This window comes from Hemiscyllium ocellatum, chromosome 6 (assembly GCF_020745735.1).
Source record: "Hemiscyllium ocellatum isolate sHemOce1 chromosome 6, sHemOce1.pat.X.cur, whole genome shotgun sequence".
NCBI classification, from domain to species: Eukaryota; Metazoa; Chordata; class Chondrichthyes; order Orectolobiformes; family Hemiscylliidae; genus Hemiscyllium; species Hemiscyllium ocellatum.
In genome coordinates this window covers 2144972-2165521 of record NC_083406.1, presented here as the reverse complement: position 1 = coordinate 2165521, position 20550 = coordinate 2144972, and the positions used below count along the sequence as shown (strand labels likewise).

General features: G+C 40.1%; 1 protein-coding gene across 3 annotated transcripts in view; it reads left to right on the top strand.

Annotated features, from left to right (window-relative positions):
• Positions 1–13400, top strand: part of birc2 (baculoviral IAP repeat containing 2) — a 35403-nt gene extending 22003 nt beyond the window's left edge. For all 3 annotated transcript variants that reach the window (XM_060825779.1, XM_060825777.1, XM_060825778.1), the window contains exons 4-9: positions 376–457; positions 557–602; positions 2964–3206; positions 5243–5497; positions 6498–6536; positions 13058–13400. In XM_060825779.1, coding sequence (XP_060681762.1) covers positions 376–457; positions 557–602; positions 2964–3206; positions 5243–5497; positions 6498–6536; positions 13058–13251 — 859 coding nt within the window. In that variant the 3' untranslated portion in view covers positions 13252–13400. The remainder of the gene's footprint in view (positions 1–375; positions 458–556; positions 603–2963; positions 3207–5242; positions 5498–6497; positions 6537–13057) is intronic.
• The last annotated feature ends 7150 nt before the right edge of the window (positions 13401–20550 follow it).

The window sequence follows — 20550 nt, the reverse complement described above, 5'->3', positions numbered from 1 at the left end:
TGCCTTGTTTTCCTTCTTGAAGACATGACTGAAAACTTATGTGCTTAAAATAATTTAAAATCTGCTCTAAATATCTCAAATGGTTAGTCAGAGTCCTGCTTTATTATGCTCTTGTGAAAAGTTGTTGAACTTTTTTTTTTACATCAGTGGGCTTCAGATAAATCCTGAAAGCAATTTCAGCATATTTAACGTTTGAAATACATAGATTCTAAAAGTTCATCTGCTTGGGGGCAAGGTATGTGTACATCTGATGTTTGTAGGGATTAAATGGTCTATTTTAATGGAGAAATTATATGGTCATACTACTTTTCAGTGTCATCCCATATTTGACATTATGTACAAATCTGGTTTAATTTGCCAATATTTTCACTTCAGATGTGAATATCTCCTTCAAGAGAAGGGACAAACATTCGTACACCAGATCCAGACAAGGTTTCCAAATCTATTTGATCTTCAGGTAACCACATTTTATTGTAGAGTAATACCTTAAGTTTATTTTTTAAATCTGTTTGTCTCCCTTTCAAGTTTGTGAATTTTTTTTCCATTTTCTTTAAAGCTGCATTCCAGTTCGGATGACATTTTGGAGGAAACTCAGACCCCAGGTAATGTGGTGAACTTTGTGAAAACAGGAAATTTAAGTTTTTTAAAAAAAAACTGTTTGCTACAATTTAGTTCTTTTCCATTCACAAAATTCCCTTGCACCTATTTTGCATCATCAGTAAATTTGGATACATTTAATCCCGACCCACCCCACTCCCTTGATACTTTTTGGGTCTTTTCCTCTTCCTAGTTTTAAACTGGTGTAGTGTACGTTTTTTCTTCTGTATCTGTCTGCCAGTGAGTACAATTTGTCGATCTACTATCCCTAGATGACTTTGAAAGCTAGTGGTTCCAAATAAACTTGTTGGGCTATAACCTGGTGTGTGATTTTTAACTTCGTCCATCCCAGTCCAACATCGGCATCTCCAAACCATAAATAGGCAAGTTCTTTTACCTGGCGTTGTGGGAGTGCAGAACTAGAGGGCATTGGTTTAGGGTGAGAAGGGAAGGATATAAAAAGGGACCTGAGGGCCAACATTTTCACGCAGAGGATGGTGTGTGTATGGAAAGAGCTGTCAGAGGAAGTGGTGGAGGCTGGTATGATTACAGCATTTAAAAGGCATCTGGATGGATATATGAATAGGAAGGGTTTGGAGGGATATGGGCCAAATGCTGGCAAATGGGACTAGATTAGGTTAGGATATCTGGTCAGCATGGATGAATTGCAACAAAGGGTCCGTTTCAGTGCTGTACAATCTGACTTTATGACTCCATAATAGGGCTCTCCCTATAGTTCAAACCCTCCAGCCTTCTAAATCTGAACCCTTTCAAGTTTCACAACATCTTTCCGATAGGAAGGGCACCAGAATTGCAGGCAATATTCCAACAGTGATCTAACCAATGCCCTGTACGGCCGCAATATGACCTCCCAACCCCTATACTCAATGCTCTATCAATAAAGGAAAGCATACCAAATGCCTTCAAAGGGTTTAGAGGGACATGACCCAAATGTTGGCAAATGGAGCTATCATATATACTCAAGTAATAGTCAGATTTTTTTTGATTACTTTTTAAGGTTAAATTTATAAGGTTGACTCTTACATGGATAAAGGGCTTCCTGATGAAGGGCTTATGCCCGAAACGTCAATTTTCCTATTCCTTGGATGCTGCCTAACCTGCTGTGCTTTAACCAGCAACACATTTTCAGCTCTTACATGGATACTCTTTTTAATGGGCTGAAATTCATGCCTGTCAAAATTCATACTGTATCATTAGCAGAAGCCCAATTGATCTGTAAATGAATAAAGAAAAACAAACATTATTATGGTAATTCTGAAAACATGGAGCAGCACATGACAGCCAGCAGACTGGAAGACCAGGAGTGGAGCGGAACAATCAGCAAACTGGAAAGCTGGAGCAGGACGTGACGGCCGGCATGTTGACTCGTAAACATTGATCAGTTATCTGTGTAGAACTAGGGTCAACGTTTAGATGAGTTATGTGGAAAATTACAAGTTATTTGGCCAAACATAGGGGATTGACTTTTACGTGAGATCGACTATTCCTTGAGTATATGCAGTAGAATAATTTAGGATATCTGGCTGGCGTGGGCGAGTTTGATCGAAGGGTCTGTTTCCATGCTGTGCTGCTATATGACTCTAAATATCTTGTGGAAGTGCATGTACCTTACATCCCTTTCATTATGATTCTCATTCTCTGTTACCGCATCAAAAAGTTCAGTTGAGTTAGTTAAAACTGTTTCATTTATCAAACTGGTATTAACTTTACTTAAATAGTCCATATTTTGTTCTGGATTGTTTCTGATAGCTTTCCACTGCTGAGATTAAACTAGCTAGCCTGTAGTTGCTGAATTCATCCTTGCACTGTTTGAATAATAGATAGCATTTTAAATTCTTCAATCCTCTATTGCTAACCCTGCATCTATGTGGGATTGGACAATTCTGGTGCATCTCAAATTGTTTGCTCTTATTGCCTTCAGCATCCTGAGAGATCTGGCCTGGTGACTTCAACCACAAGTACGGCCAGCTTTTCACATATTTCTATCCGACTTTAGCTCCTCCTTCACTGTGAAATTGGCAAGTTTTCTTGATAAAGATAAATACGCAGTATGTGTTTAGTACCTGAGAATGCTGTTTGCATCCTGTTGGCCCCATCTGTCTTTTCACCACCCTTTTACTATTTGTGCCTATATAATTTGATCCTTTTGAGTCTTTATCACAATCTGGTGAATCTATGCTGTACTCCTTCCAAGTACAGTCTGTGCTTTCCTAAATGTCTTGTACCAAGATAGTGTGTTGCATTGTTTTGAAAGGCTTGAAATTCTAATTTACTTAGGATGCTTCTTGGAATTTCTTTTACTACTTGTGTTAAAAATGTACTTTACTGTGTTTAATTTTTCACAGTTGTTCATTTTGGAGCTGGGGAAAATAGATCAGAAGATGCAATCATGATGAATACGCCAGTGGTTAAGGGTGCTATGGAAATGGGTTTTGATCGAAGACTCGTAATGCAGAGTGTTCAAAGAAAAATCCTAACAAGTGGAGAAAATTATAAGTCAGTTATTGAACTTGTGACTGACTTGCTGAATGCCGAAGATGAAGAAAGACGGGAAGACAAAGAAAGAAGATTGGAGGAAGTAGCTGAAGGTATTTCAACCGTATTTGCCATGTCTCCGCTCGATTAATTATATCATTTATATCAGACAGCTGCATCGTTTGAATCAAGAATGAATGTTTAACTATAGTTTTGCAAGTATGAAAAAGTTACTGACTACTATAATGTTGGGCTGGGGTGGACAAAGTTAGAAGTCACATTACACCAGCTTATAGTCCAACAGGTTTATTTGAAATCACATGCTTTTGGAGCGCTTCTTTGTCAAGTGAAGTGAACAGTGATCTGAAAGCTGTAGTTTTTAATAAACCTGTTGGATTATAACTTGGTGTCGTTTGATTTCTGTCTTTATAATAAATCAACTATACTCATGAATTTAAAAATCACACAGCACCAAGGTTATAGTCCAACAGGTTTATTTGGAAGCACTAGCTTTTGGAGCGCTGCTCCTTCAGGCGATTATGGAGTATAAGATCGTAAAACACAGAATTTATAGCAGAAGTTTAGATCATGATGCAACTGAAATTGTATATTGAGAAAGACCTGGATTGTTTAAGTGTCGCATCTTTTAAGATGACCATGTTGGTTTCAGTTCGTTCTTCTGTTACATTCACAAACAAGCTTTATTGGCCCAGATAATGCATTGAAGCTGTGAGGTGCCCTGTGTGAGGTTGTCTGTGCCCCAATACACGCTCTCATACTCACTCACACACGCACCCTCTCACATACCCTCCCACCTGCGTGCATGCACAAGTTTTTGGGGTGAATTTGTACTTGCCCAATTTCATTTATTTTGCTCAAAAACTGCTTGAATCTATGTAAAATTCTGTAAATTCCTTTCCTAGAAATAGAATCAGTCTGAATGTTGGGGCACAGACAGCCTCACACAAAGCACCTCACACCTTCAATGCATTATCTAGGCTAGCATGGCAGCTATTGTTAAAGTTTACTTGAGAATGTAACTTCTGGGATTTACATATGGAAGAACTGAAACCAGCATGGTCATTCTAAAAGATGAGAGACTTAACAAACAATCCAGGTCGTCTTCAATATAATTTCAGTTACATCACACTGTAAACTTTTGCTACAAATTCTATGTCCTACGATCTTATACTCCACAACCACCTGATGAAGGAGCAGTGCTTCCAAATAAACTTGTTGAGCTATTGGTACCTCCAAATCAGTCGATACTTATGAATGATTTTATAATGCAATACAGTGGTTGAACTATTTCTTTCCAGGTGCATAATGGAATTTTAGTTGCTGTGTTGAAGTGACTTAAGTATATGACCCCTATATCCAGCTTTAATTTGTGGATTTTTGAATAATTATATCATTATATTTACTGTGTACAACAAGTTGTTGGTTTGTGCCACAAAGTTATGCGCAATGTAAGAAAGCTGTTGATTTAAGATTTCAACACATTTAAGGGAACATAAATGCTTAAAATTACACCAAAATCTGTTAATTTGGTTTTCAGTTGTACTGTGAAGTATTTTCAACTTCTTTGAAGTGACAAAGTTAATTTGGACAGAGGATTTTACTGATAAAGCCATTAAAGCCATGCAGCCGTCTCGCTAGGGTGGGATTGGTTCCAGATTTGATTCAGTCATGTTGAATCAGCTGATTTTTTTTTCTTCTTCTTCTTCATCTGAGGCAATGGTAGAACACTGTTTAGCTAGGGTCATTTAATGTGCATGAAAAACATTGACTTGCTGCTTTGGCTAAGGATTGATCTTGGCTTTGACATTTATGGTATACTCTTGGCCCTTCAAGCTCAAACTGGTGAAAATTTACTGTTCAAAATATAGGGAAGAGAGTGTTTGGTTAAGTTGACTCCTTCTAACATGAAACTAGAGTTGGGAGAGTATTCTTTTTGTGATTCTACTAAATTAATGACTTTTTTTGTATACGCATATGTTGAATCCTATTAGAGCACACAGAACCTGTATTAGCTAACATAATATTTCAGTGCATATGTTACAGTGCTGTGTTTCGAACACAATATAAGAAAGCTGTTCATTTAAGATTTCAAAACTTAAAATTTTGAATTTCCCTTTCTCCTTTGTAGATGATGTAATGCTACTGAAGAAGAATTGTGTTGCTTTGAGTCAGAATTTGACAAAAGTAATACCTTTACTTGATGATCTAGAAACACGATCTTTAATTAACAAATCAGAAAGTGAAACGATTAAACAAAAACCTCAGGCAAACGAACAAGCCAGAGAGCTACTTGATACAATAATTCGTAAAGGAAATGCAGCAGCTGAGGCATTTAGAGATGTCCTTTTGGTTAATGAGCCAGAATTGCATGAAAAGTTGTATGGTAAGTAATTAGTTGTGTCCTTGCACTCATCCCAGAACATTAGTTATGTCTGTAATTCTGTTGCTCTGCATTAAAATATAATTGAGTTTGCCTTCTAGTGTGCAGGGTTATATATATTCTTGGCAATTATGTTTTTTTTTAAAACCATAGTGAGATGCTGACTATATAGGGTTATTGCTGTCAAAATGCTTGCTGGCGTGACTGATGCTCATATCCTAATAAGTAGACTTTTGTTTAAAGTGAAGTTAGTTTTTATCTTTCTGTTTTTCCTTTTCAGCTGAATTTGATTTGGCTAAAGTTTAATTATTACGGAAACCAATTAATGTGAATGCTTTAGAAGGTGGAGGCTGGTCCAATTGCAACATTTAAAAGGCATCTGGATAGGTATATAAATAGGAAGGGTTTAGAGGGGTATGGGCCACGTGCTGGCAAATGGGACTAGATTAGGCTGAGATATCTGGTCGGCATTGGCGAGTTGGACCAAAAGGTGTGTTTCCGTGCTGTACGTCTCTATGATTCTAAAATTATGAAATATGCTGTAGATCCAGCAGTTTATGCAGCAAGTGAAATCAAGTTGATTGTTTCAGGCCTCTACTGAAGCCTTTTTTATCAGTCTGCTGCAGTCCCACTGGGCTATTTTTCTTTCACTCCTGTTGAGTCTTTTCCTACATCCAAACGTTGTGACTTTTATGTCGTGTGTAACTTTAACACCCCAATTCCTCCTTGCACACTATTTTGTTGCAGAACCTTCAGTTGGCTGTGCCTTTGTCCCCAACTCCTTTCTAAACTTTTAAAGTCCACCTTATCACTTGTTTTTGAAAAGGATACAAGAAGTGAATGTAAGTGACCCACTATGAATCCCTTTCCAACCCTGTCACTGTCCAACTTTTGAACAAGCGATTTCGGGATATTTCTGCATCTTAGATAAGTTTCAAGTCTGTACAGACTTCTTGTTCTGTACTGTGTATATATAATATCTCTAATCTGTTTCATATTTCAGTTAAAAAGAATTTGTCTTATTCAACATCAGATTTGATGGGTAAGTTTTTTTTTCTTGCTGCACCATTGCCTTCACATTAGATACAACTATACCTGTGCATTAACTATCAACAAATAGAACTTATAATTAAAAAATTGATATTCAATAATGTTCAATGAAGAGTAAAGGAAGACATTCTGGGAGCAATGAGGCGCACAAGGCAATGGGTCAAGTGCTGAGAATGTGATTAGAATTGTTAACTGTCGCTTTTGACTAATACACATTCAATGGGCTGAAGGGCCTTTTTCTATGCTGTAGACCTGAGATTCTGACAACATTAGAGATACCTAAAGCTGAAGTGTCAACCTGGCAAAGTGACAGTTCAGAACTGTTTACATGCCCAACAACAGTAGGTGGGCTGTCATTCCACAACCAATGGATCAGATGATAGTTCTGCAGTACTGCCGTATTCATCCATTTGTGAATGATGGGGGACAATTAAACCATTAACTGAGGGCTCCATTAACTTCCCCATTCTCAATGATGAATGAGCTTAGCAAATGAGTGAAAACAAGTCTGAAGTATTTGCATCATTCTTCAGCCATCAGTACCAACTAGCTGACCCACCTTGGCCTCCTGAGGTTCCGAGCATCCCAGAAATACTCCAACCATTTTAATTCGCTCCGTATGGTATTGAGAAATTGCTGAAGGCAATGAATGCTACACAGGCTATGGACACTAACTTGATTTTGGTAATCATACTGAAGACTTGTGTTCCAGAACCAAGTGCACACTTCACCACGCTTGGCTATTTACCTAAACTTTGGCGAAACATGTCTTGACCAGTTACCACCCTATCATTCTACTTTCAACAATCAGTAAAATGTTGTAAGATGTACAGGTGATTCTCCTAGAACACCAAAGTTGTGTTCCAGCAAAACCTTGCTTCATAGAAAATTCCTTAATATAAATAATGAGGCCTGTGGGGAAAAATAGGGCTAGGAACAGACCAGGAAAATAAAAATCACTCCTAATCTCTCACCACTCACCCAGAAGTCTAATTTAAAGTATAGCATAGCCTGAATGAAGGTATGAATCATAGTTATCAGTGAAACAGAAGTAAATTTAACACAGTACATTTTTAAAAATATTGTTAATGCAGGGACAAAGGGTCATCTTTTGTGCAAAAGTTAGCCTCCCTCGTACCTATTAAGCAACCTATATCACATTCTGTCATCATGCTCAAAACACTTCCTAACACCTGGCTTCTCTTCGGTGTTATTGTCTTTTACATTCACCACCAGTATTTTCAACACAGGATGCTAACATTCTCATGATTCTGCCCTTCCAATTTTTCAAAAAAGGGATAATCTAGGAGTAGTGTACTTTTCACAGGACGTTGCTCCCTGTACAGTATCTCTCACAGCTGCTCTATCGGCAGCTGTCACCAGGTGCACCGTTTCACATTTAGGCTGGCACTGATATTGGCGCATGCGCAGTTTGTGCAGAGACTTCAGCACAGACATTAGTGCATGCGCAGAATAAAGCACACAAAATGATCACCGCTGGAATCGCGTTACTATGAACAGAGGTAAGTGCTCTCAAACAAACCATTCCCTAATTCCTCAGCGACATTATAACAAAATCATGCTGCCAAAGTGTATATCATCTGAGAGCTACCTGTAGTTATGATATAGAGAAGGACATGCAAAGCAATAACCTGCTTGTTGGCACTTGTTCAAACAGGCATTAATGCTGAACTCCAAGGGTGAGAATGATTGCCATTGACATCAAAGCAGCATTTAACCAAGTTAGCATTTAGAAGCCCTAGGGAAACTAGAGTTAATGGAACAGAGTGTAAACACTTGCTGCTTGTTGAAGTTCTGCCCAGCACAAAGGAAGATTGTTGTGGGTACAGAAACGTCAATCATCTCAGCCCTGAGACATCACTGTAGGAGTTCCTCTGGTTACTGTCCTAGGCCCAATTATCTTCAGTTCTTTCCTCAATTACCTTGAAGCTTATTGATGTTTGAACAATGGTTAAGGTTGTTTGCAACTTCTCAAATATTGAAGTCGTCTGTGTCCATATGCAGTTAGACCTAGACAACATTCAAGCTTGGGCTGATAAATATCAAGTAACATTCATGCCAGACAATTAACATCTCCCTCAAGAAGGAATCTAACCATTTGACTTTAAGTGGTGCTACCATTGCAGAATCCCCCATTATTACCACGTTGGGGTTTACTATTGACTACATGCTGAACTGGACCAGCCATACAAATACTGTGGCTACAAAAGCAGGCTAAAAGGCTATGAATTCAACAGAATAATTTGGATCAGGTTGTAAGTTTGCTTGCTGAGGTGGTAGGTTTGTTCGTGGACGGTTTGTGACCATGCTAAATTAACACTCAGTGAGCCTCTGGTGAAGCACTGGAGTGCTGTCGCATTTGCTATTTGTCTCCGTTTGTTGTCGTGGGTGATATCCCTTGTGGTTGTTCTTCTGGGAGGTTGGTAGATGGGATCCAAATCAACATGTTTATTAAGAGTTCCTCCAGGAATTGCTGTGCGTGTTTTTGTTTAGCCTGTCCCAGGATGGAGGAATTGTCCCAGTCGAACTGGTGTCTCTCTTCATCTGTGTGTATGGATACTAGTGGTAGTTGGTGATGGCTTTTGGTGGCTAGTTAGTGCTCATGTAATCTAGGAAGATTTAAACAGTCCTTGGATAAGCACATGGATGATGATGATATAGTGTAGGAAGATGGGCTTAGATTAGTTTGCAGCAACATTGAGGACTGAAGGGCTGTATTGTTCTTTGTTCTATCCTGGTGGTTAGTTTCCTGCCCATCTGTCCAATGTAATATTTGTTGCAGTTCTTGCAAGGTATTTTGTGTCTGACGTTTTATTCTGCTGGTTGTTGGTAGAGTTCTTTAAATTCATCAGGAGCTGGTACAGTGTGGTGATAGGTTTGTGAGCTACCATGGTGCCTAGGGGCTGGAGTAGTCTGGTCGTCATCTCCGAGGTGTCTTTAATGTATGGCAGGGTGGCTAGAGTTACTGGGGTGTGTTGTCTTCTTGTTTAGGACTGTTGTGTAGTCTCACTTTCTGGTACACTGATGTACAGGATCAGCAAAGGAACTGCAACACAAACTGAAACAGCGAGTAGAAGACTCAAGCCACCACACCCATTCCTCCAAGGAATTCTTTAACATCATCAAAGACACCACGGTAGAGAACGACAAGGTCATGGTCTCCGTTGATGTGATGGTCCTAATCACATCCATAGACATCATCCTCGCCAGAGAACTGAATTGAATTGAGTTTATTGTCACGTGTACCAAGGCACAGTGAAAAGCTTTGTCTTGTGAGCAATACGGGCAGATCAGAGTTAAGTAGCAGAGATAGTAAATAATAGGTAAACAGCGGCAAAAACAAAAGCACAGGTACAGGCAAGTGCTAGGAGTTTGAGAGTCCATTCAGTATTCTAACAACAGTAGGGTAGAAACTGTTTTGAAACCGGCTGGTGTGTGTGTTCAGGCTTCTGTACATTCTTCCCAGTGGTAGAGGTTGTAGAAAAGCATTGCCAGGGTGGGATGGATCTTTGAGAATGCTGGCAGCCTTTCCTTGACAGTGGGCCTGGTAGATGGATTCTATAGATGGGAGGTTGGCCTTTGTGATTGTCTGGGCTGAGTTCACCACTCTCTGTAACCGTCCCCGACCTTGAATGGTACAGTTGCCATACCAGGCAGTGATACATCCAGACAGAGTGATCTCGATGGTATACCTATAAAAGTTGGTAAGGATATTCACCGTCATGGCAAATTCCCTCAGCTGCCTGAGGAAGAAGAGACGTTGTTGGGCCTTTGTAACCAGTGCATCCACATGGAGTCCAGGAAAGCTTGTTTTTGATGACCACTCCCAGGAGCTTGACACTCTTCACTTGTTCCACCTCTGTGCTGTTAATGTGTAGGGGGGGGGGGGGGGGGGGGGGGGCGTGAGTAACATCCTGCCGAAAGTCAGTAATGAGTTCATTGGATTTGTCGGCATTGAGAGCTAGTTTGTTGCCAGAACACACACTTTTTCCAGGTCTTCCACCTCCCACCTGTCGTCTGTTTCATCGCCATCTGAGATTCCGATGGTGAGAGATCGACTATGGTGTCATCAGCGAACTCGTAAATGGCATTAGTCTGGTATTTGGCAACACAGTCATGGGTATACAGTGAGTACAGTAGGAAACTGAGTACACACCTCTGGGGAGCTCCAGTGTTGAGTGTTAGTGAGATGAAATATTGTCCCCAATCTTCACTGATTGTGTCCTGTGGGTCAAAGAAACACTGGTCTCCCTGCGAGACGAACTAAGGTCAGCAACAACTCCATCAGCAAATTAGTAACCTGTGGCTCACGATCAACTTCACCTTCAACAGCAAGATCTGCAAACAAATCAATGGGATGCCTATGAGATCACCAATATCAGGGCTCTTGCCAGAAGCAGTTACTCAGAGGTCAGAACAAACAGCCCTTCCCACGATCCAGCCCAAGCTTTGAGTGTGCTATATGGATGACACCTTTGTCATCATGAAACATGACAAATTAACAGAAACCCATAAACACACAAACAACATCCTTACCAGAATAAAGTCCACCAAAGAGGAAGAGAACAACAACAGATTCTCCTTCCTAGATGTCACAGTAGAACGAAAAGCCAATGGAGAGCTGCAGACCAGTGTCTACAGAAAAGCCGCACACGTTGACCAGATATTCAACTACAGGAGCAACCATTCCAACACCCACAAAAAGAGCTGCATCAGGACATTATTTAAATGAGGTGCAATACACTGCACCACCCAGGAACTTCGAATAATGGAGGGAAAACACCTGTACAATGTATTCGGGAACAGTACCTGACAAGCGCAGTTCACAGATTCCTACACCACAGACCTAAACAAGGAGGCCCAACATGCCCTGAATCTATAACCACCCTGCCATACGTTAAAGGCATCTCTGAGATGACAACCAGACTACTCTGGCCCCTCAGCATCATGGTAACCCACAAACCTACCACCACATTGAAATAGCTCCTGCTGAATTTAACAGGCCATGTACCAATAATCAGCAGAACGAATGTCATATACAAGATACCCTGTAAGCACTAGCCACCAAAAAACATGACCAACTATCACTTATATCCATATACACATACAAAAAGGGACACCAGTTCGACTGAAACAGTCCATCCATCCTGGAACAAGCTAAACAAAGACACGCACGGGAATTCCTAGAGGCCTGACGTTCAAACCAGGCAATGGCCTAGTGGTATTATCATTGGAGCGTTAATCCAAAGACCCAGGTAATGTTCCAGGGACCTGGCCTCGAATCCCAGCACGGTAGATGATGGAATTTGAATTCAGTTACTGAAACTGAATTCAGTAAATATCTGGACCCAAAACAATGTGGTTGACTCTTAACTGCTCTCTGGGCAAATAGGGATGGGCAATAAATACTGCCTAGCCAGCGACACCCTCATCCTTTTCCAGAATAAAGAAAACCAGAACTCCATGAACAAACTTATTGATTTGGTCCCATTTACTAACCTCTCAGAAAAAGAACCAGAAGTGATATCCCCCACCACAACAGACCAAAAGCAGGATAGAACACCCTTCATTGGAGGCTCACTGATCGTTACCTTGAATGTATGATGAATTGTCTGAGAACAAATCTACCAGCTCAGCGAGCAAGCTTGCAACCTGAGCTACGAATCTTCTCCAAAATCGCAAAATGATTTGTCTCCTGTCTCCCCAGTCCCTGTCCACTATCTACAGGAATATGATGGAATGTTCTTCATTTGCCTGGATGATTGCAACTCTGAAACACTCTCTAACATATTACCATCCAGAGCAAAATTTTCCCAATTGGCTGGCACCACATCCAATCATTTACAAGTTTCCCTCCTTTCACCACAAAATACACTCTTATCACCTAAATGTACAAGGTCAGCTGTTGCATTGGGAGGTTATCACCTACAAATTTCCCTCCAGCTGTACTCCATCCTGAATTAGAACTGCATCACGTGCCTTCGTTGTCACTGTGTTAACATCCTGAAATTCTTCCAGACTGCACTAAATCCCAAGAGTTCATCATTTCACAAAGACCGCTTTCCACCACAGTCTTCGGCAGTTAGGGGATGGGTTAAATACTGGCCTGGTCAGCAGCATCAAACTCCATGTGTTGAATAAAATAAGTAAATCAAAGATGTTATAATTTAGGTTTTAAGAATAATGAAGAAGTTCTTCAAATGTCTTTCTGAAATTCTATTCCACATGGGCTGGATTACCTAATTACAGAGGAGCCTTGATTATCCAAAGGACGTGAGCAGGGAGTATTTTGTTTGGTTAATTGAATGCCAGAATACATAGTTTAGCCATGCGATCTTGTTCAGATAATCCGAAATTGGGATAATGGAGTGCCGGATAATCACGGTTTCTCTGTACTTCACTATGGAAATGTTAAATATTGTAACATTCAGACAATGAACTGTTAGTGCATGAGTAAGTTTTTGAAACTAATGAAACTTCTGTTTTCTTTAGGCTTGACCATGGAAGAACAATTGCGACGGTTGCAGGAAGAACGAACTTGTAAAGTATGTATGGACAAGGAGGTCTCGGTTGTGTTTATAATGTGTGGTCATTTGGTTGTTTGTACAGATTGTGCGCCATCCCTGAGGAAGTGCCCAATCTGCCGAGGTACCATCAAAGGAACAGTTAGAACATTTTTGTCCTAATCATGATATCTAGTTCCCTGATATGATCAGGAGAACAGTTAAATTGATGGGGTTAATCAAACTGGATGTAAAAAGTGAATTTGAGTGACAGCATGTACAGCCTCTTCATCTTTTAGCTCAGGAATAAATTGGAGTATCTGGTTAAGTAGTCTGATTATAATGATTGCCTCTTAAGTTTGCCTGAAATTTTCTGTAGTTCATACGTTCTTCCATATTCTGATCCAAATCATTTGTATAACAAACTAAATAGAATCCAGAACTTTTCTCTATGGTACACCACTTGGACAGGCCTCCAGTCTGAAGAGCAACCTTCCAGCACCACTGTGTTTCCTGCCATTAAGTGGATTTATGTATCCAAATTATGAGCTACCCCTGAATCCCATGTGACCTAACTTTACTAATTAGACTATCATTTGTAACCTTGTCAAAGGCTTTACTGATATCCAAGTACACAAGGCTATTGCCCTGCCCTCATTTATCTTTTGATAACATCCTCAAAAAACTCAATCAAGTTTGTGAGAAGATTTTCCTCACACACAACACTGACTACCCCTAATCAATTTATGTCTCTCAAAATGTCCATAAATCCTATCTTTCATAATCACCTTCAACAATTTAGGGCTATAGTTCTCCAGTTTCTCCTTACGACTTTTCTGAAACAAAGCTCAACATTAGCCATCATGTCATCAGGTACCTCACCCATAAATATAGATGATACAAATATTTCTGCAAAGGGTCTCACAGTTTTGTACCTTGCTTCCCACAATGTTCTGGGATAGGTTAGGTCAGGTCCTGGAGATTTATAGGCCTCCCAAACTTACTCTCGATGTTTTAATAAGTTCATATTACAAAATTTATTTCTCTGCATTCTCTGGACTCCAGACTTTAAAAAAATGCAAAATATTCATTTAGTATTGTTCCCATCTCCTGGGCTTCCAACACAAAGGCAAAAACTTTGATCTTTATGGGGCCCTACCCTCTCTGTAGTTACCCTTTTGCTCAATATATTTGTAGAAACTCTGGATTATCTGTCAATGCTATTTCGTGGCCCCTCTGCCTTCCTGATGTCTTTCTTAAGAATGCCCCTTCATTCTTTATATTGATTTGAATCCAGTTGTTTATATCTAAAATAAAATTCTCTTTTATTCTTGACTAGGACCTCAATATCTTTATTCATCAATTTTTCCTTATTCTGACCAGCCTTACCCTTTACTCTAATAAAAACAAATGTTCCTGAATTCTCATCATCATACTATTGAAATCCTCCCACTTGACAGATGTCTTTTTACCAACAGTCTACTCCAATCAACCTTTGAAAGTTCTTGTCTCACAATATTGGAATTTGCTTCACTCCTATTAAAAACCTTTTATGGAAGTTTTATCCCATTCCGTAACCACTTGAAATGCTTTCCATGATATGTCTATTTGTGTGCATAATGGCTTGGTTCACCAACTGCTCTGCCCACAACCATAAGAAATTACAGAAGGTTATGTGCACAGCACAGACCATTATGGAAGCCAACCTCCCATCAATAAATACAATCTGCACTTCTTGTTCATAGAATCCCTAACTGTGGAAACAGGCCCTTTCTCCCAACAATCCCACACGAGCACTCCAAAGAGTAACCCACCCAAACCCATTCCCATTACTGTACATTTACCCCTGACTAATGCAATTAACCGACATATCCCTGAATACTATGGGCAATTTAGTATGGCCGATTCATCGAACTGGTGGTACTTCGAATTGTGGGAGGAAACCCACGCAAACACAGGGAGAATGTGCAAACTCCACACACAGTCACCCGAGGCTGGAATCAAACCTGGGTCCCTGCTGCTGTGAAGCAGCAGTGCTAACCAATCAGTCACCATGACATGGAAAGGCTGCCAACATCATCAAAAACTCCTCTCTGTTAATACTGTCCTCCAACCTCTTCCATCGGGCAGAAGATACAGAAGCTTGAACATGGGAACCAACAGATTTAAGATTGCTTCTTTCCTCATTAGAGTGCTGAAAAGACCTCTCGTTTTAAATCTAATGTTGAACTTTCTTTTCTCAGTAGCTGTGTATGCTACGTATGCACACTATATGATCTATATGTCTTTGTTTGCTATGATCTACTTGTACTGTTTGCAAAACAAGACTTCATTGTACTTGGGTATATGTGACTTCACTGTACTTGGGTGCATGTGACTGGGTATATGTGACTTCACTGTACTTGGGTACATGTGACTGGGTATATGTGACTTCAGTATACTTGGGTGCATGTGACTGCAATAAATCAAATCAAAGAAAAAAGTGTGTTTTTATTTTGTAGTCTAGCAGAAGCAAATGCATTTCAGCATTGGTATGAAAGCCTTTTTAATTGTGCTATGCGGATGCAGATTTATTATGTTTCATCTTGTTCTCAACCAATATTCTGTTGAACATACAAGTGAGTAAAAACAAAAAGAACTGCAGATGCTATAAATCAGGAATAAAAACAGAAGTAGCTGGAAAAGCTCAGCAGGTCTGGCAGCATCTGTGAAGAGAGTCATCGAGTTAACGTTTCAGGTCTGGTGAGAAAGTTCTGAGGAAGGGTCATCAGATGCTGCCAGACTTGCTGAGCTTTTCCAGCTACTTCTGTTTTTATACAAGTGACTTCTTCTGTAGAATATGGGCAGAGCCAAATCAATGGCACCATAGGCAGTTTGGGCATGATAAGCATAAGTCTTTATTAGATGAAGACTCGTGAGGAGTGTAATCATGGTAAAGGATAATCAAATAAGTCCTTTTTATTTATTCATTCTTGGGATATGGGTATCGCTGGCTGGGCCAGCATGTATAATTGCCCAGAGAGAAGTTAAAAATCAATGACATTGCTATAGGTCTGGAGTTACATGTAGGCCAGACCAAGTAAGGATAGCAATTGCCTTCTGCAAAGGGCTTTATTGAACCAGATGGGTTTCTGACAATTGATATTGATTTCATGGTCAACATTAGACTCTCAATTCTGAATTTTTATATTGATTTTGTATTCTACTGTCTGCCATGGCAGGATTTGACACCAGACCCCAGAACATTAACTGGGGTCTCTGGATTAATAGTCAAATGTTAATACCAGAAGGAGAAAGTGGGGACTGCAGATGCTGAAGATCAGAGCCGAGAGTATCGTGCTGGAAAAACACAGTAGGTGAGGCAGCATTTGAGGATCGGGAAAATCAATGTTTCGGGCATTAGTCCTTCATCAGAAATTAATGTTTCGGCCATTCCTGATGAAGGGCTTAAGCCTGAAACGTTGATTTTCGTGTTCCTCGATGCTGCCGGAGTTAATACCAGTAGGCCATTATATGATTGAACTGAAGAACAAAAAGGGCAAATTGCACTTATAGAGGGTAGATTTTTAGAATCCCATACAGTTAAGTGGAAATGGAACAAATAAATAAGGACAAGATATTGTGCTAGGAATTGCATATCAATGATCTGTCTGTATTAACTTGAAGAGAAATAATGTGAAAGAAGCATAATTTTTTTTTAACTTTCATTCAGGAAAACATGGTAGTATTTCTGTAAGTTAGCTCACTGAGCCTGAAGGTTTGTTTTCAGATGTTTCATCACCATACTAGGTAGCATTCCTGATGAAGGGATTTTGCCCGAAACGTCGATTTTTTTTTTTTCCCTGCTCCTCGAATGCTACCTTACCTGCTGTGCTTTTCCAGCACCACTCTAATCTTGACATCATCAGTGAGAGTCTCTGGTGAAACGCTGGTGGTATACCCCACCTCACTATTTATAGGTCTTGGTTCCTTAAGGTGGATGATATCATTTCTGGTTCTTTTTCAAGGTCATTCTTAGAGGCATGGCACTCTCAGCAGAACTCTTATCACACACCGATTTAGATCCCATCCCTTGGGAAAAAAAACAGAAACGACATCACCCACCTTAAGAAACTAAGATCTATAAATAGAGAGGCGGGACATATCGCCAGCGCTTCACCAGAGACTCTCACTGTGATGTTACCTAGTCATAGTGACAAAACATCTGAAAACAAACCTTCCAGCTCAGCGAGCTAACTTACGGGCTCATCATTGACCTGAGCCACAAATCTTCTCAAAAATCGCTAATTTTAGCTAGTATGTAGCAAACCTATTGAGAGAACTCATTCTGTTCTTGAGAGTGAAACTGGGCTGGCACAAAGTCAGTTACAGCATTTCAATAGAGATATAGAAAGGAATGGTAGTTATAGCCTGCTCCCCTAACAGTGTGGGCAAAAGAGAGAAAGTTGGGGAAAAAAAGAGATTCTGGACGTCAAGGGAAAAAAAAATCATCCTTTTCCCTTAAGGTTTAAATAGCGAGCTGAGAATTTTGCCGATTAAAAACCAACTGCCTTCCCTCCATGTGTTTTCATCCCCGGTATTTCTCCTGCTGTTTACACACAAGTTCACCCTGACCCCGCTCCTCCCCCATCACCCCACCCCCAGTGCACCCTCCTTCGCTCTGTTGTTGCTGCTGTCGCTGTTCAGACTGACTTCAGTCTGGGGCCTGTTCCTTCCAATTATATTTGTGAGATATCTCCCAATCTTCAGCCTACAAATACAGCTGGGAAATGACTGATGCCATTTTTTGTTCCAGATTATATGTTTCTGCCTGTGATGAGAGGTGTTATATAGCTCAGGCAATAGGATTCTGTCATGTCACTGGCAACCCCCAGCTGAAGGGTATGTACATTGCACCTAGCATTACTTTGAGAGTGTCCTATCTTCAACTTGCCCTATCTCTCTTCATCAACCAAAAAAGCTTCCAATTTGTCAATGTGCCGTCTATCTGTGACCATCAGTGCCAGATTCTGGAGATGAACATTAGATAACTTTGATGTGGAAGTGACAGTGTTGGACTGGGTTGGACAAAGTCCAAAATCTCTCAATACCAGATTACAGTCAGAGTCATACAGGTGTAACTTGTCCATGTTGACCAGGTATCCTAACCTAATCTAGTCCTATTTGCCCATGCTTGGCCCATATCTCTCCAAATTCTTCCTATTCATCTACCTATCCAGATGTCTTTTAAATGTTGTAATTATACCAGCCTTCGCCACTTCCTCTGGTAACTCTGGTAACAAGTACCACCCTCTGTGTGAAAAAGTTGCCCCTTCGGTCCCTTTTACATCTTTCTCCTCTCACTCTAAACCTCTAGTTGTAGACTCCCTCACCACAGGGAAAAGACTTTGTCTATTTATCCTATCCATCCCCCTCATGATGAAATAAACCTCTATAACTTTCAACCCTCTGCCTCCAACACTTCAGGGAAAACAGCCCCAGCCTCCTTGTAGCTCAAATCCTCCAACCCTGGCAACATCCTTGTAAATCTTTTCTGAACCTTTTCAATTTTCACACCATCCTTCCGAATGCAAAGAAACCAGGACTGGATGCAATATTCCAACAGTGCCCTAACCAACATCCTGTACAGCTGCATCATGACCTCACAACTCATGTACTCAATACTCCGACCAATAAAGGAAAGGATACCAAACGCCTTCTTCACTATTCTGCTGACTCGGGATATGCAATAATGCAGAGAGGTCCAACAGGTTTATTTGAAACTGCAAGCTTTCAGATACCACGGTCCTTCCTCACTTCCATACTGCTGTGGGTCTGGGGTCACAGATAGGTCAGACCAGGTAAGGATGACAGAATTTTTTCCCTAAATGGCATCAGTGAACTAGATGGGTTTTTATAACAATTGACAGTCGTTACACAGTTATCATTAAGTCAGCTCTTCTCTAATTCCAGATTTTTATTGAATTCATATTTCATTGTTTACTATGATGGGATTTGAACTTGCACATTAATCTAAAGTTCTGAGTTGCTAGTCCAGTGATATTGTCACTTATACCACCGTTTCCCCAAAACTAAAACAAGTGGGTATTTCTTTTTATGAGTTTTAACAGTTGGTCTCTCAATCAACACACTTCAAAAGGTGGTGTCACGTATTATTAGAATCGTGCACTTCAAGTCAAGCCCCACAATCCAGCAATTGTCTCAAGTTTTTTAAAAAAGTTATCAAAGTATGCAAAGTCCCCAATTTATCTGTCTGATAAACTCAGGTTAACAGAAAAAATGAATCAGACTTTTCTATTTAACAAGAATTACTACGTATTACTAATAAATATATTTTAACTGCAGTCACACAACTATGAACTGGCAATATATAACCTGTAATGGCTACAACTCTATCCCTCTTCTAAAACTCCACAACAGACATAAGTAGACATAATGCATTGGTGTTATGAGCAGAAAAGAAGAAAATGAGGATGCAGTTCAATGATACCATCCCTCAGCATTCAATGGGGTTTTTCTTTCGTTTCTCAAATCTTCAGTTTTTGTTTCCTTGGTTCATTCATTTTCACTGGAAGTACAGAGTGACTGGTTCACAAATTATAATGTCTCTGACTTACTGGTTAAAAACCACAGCTTACAGCAACTAGTGGGTGAAAATAAACTGGCTTTCTTCAGACTTTAGTTTTTTTTTAACTGGAGAATGATGACAACATCCTTTCAGCCATCCAAAAGCTTCTGTCAGTCTTGTTCACACCCATGAACTGTTCAGCTACACAGGAGCCAATCAAATAATTGTTAGCCTAGTTGCAACACTGAGGGTAACTGAAGAATGCTTTACCATAGATAGGTATAAAGCAGTGTTTCCCAACCTTTTCAGTATCAAGGTGCACTGAATGAGACAAACAATTCTGCTCACTTTTTTCAGCTGAATTGTTTGCTAATAAATGTTAGATTGACTTGTATTTACGATAGTTATGGCCTTAATAGAAAGGTTTGCAAAGTAGTCCATAAAACAAGGTAGAGAAGGATCAAAAAAATGAATGCTTCAAATCCACTGGCAAAAAGTCAATTGACAGCACAGACACATTGAAACAATTGAGATTTTTAAAAACTATTCATGAACATAATAGATCAGAACGAAACACAATGTATATTTTAATTTACTGGGTTTTTGGAATTCTGTAACCTGTAGTTGTGTGCAGAGCCATTTGGTCTGGGAGGAATCTTGCTCCATGGACAAGTGCTCCGTCCTGTGGTGTTTTATGTACACCAATGTTGAAAATAAAGCTCACAAGATATGTTAGCACTGCTACCTCATGGTCCCAGGAGTTTGCACGTTCTCCCCGTGTCTGCGTGGGTTTCCTCCAGGTGCTCTGGTTTCCTCCCACAGTCCAAAGATGTGCAGGTCAGGTGAATCGGCCATGCTAAATTGTCCACAGTGATGGGTGCATTAGTCAGAGGGAAATGGATCTGGGTGGGTTA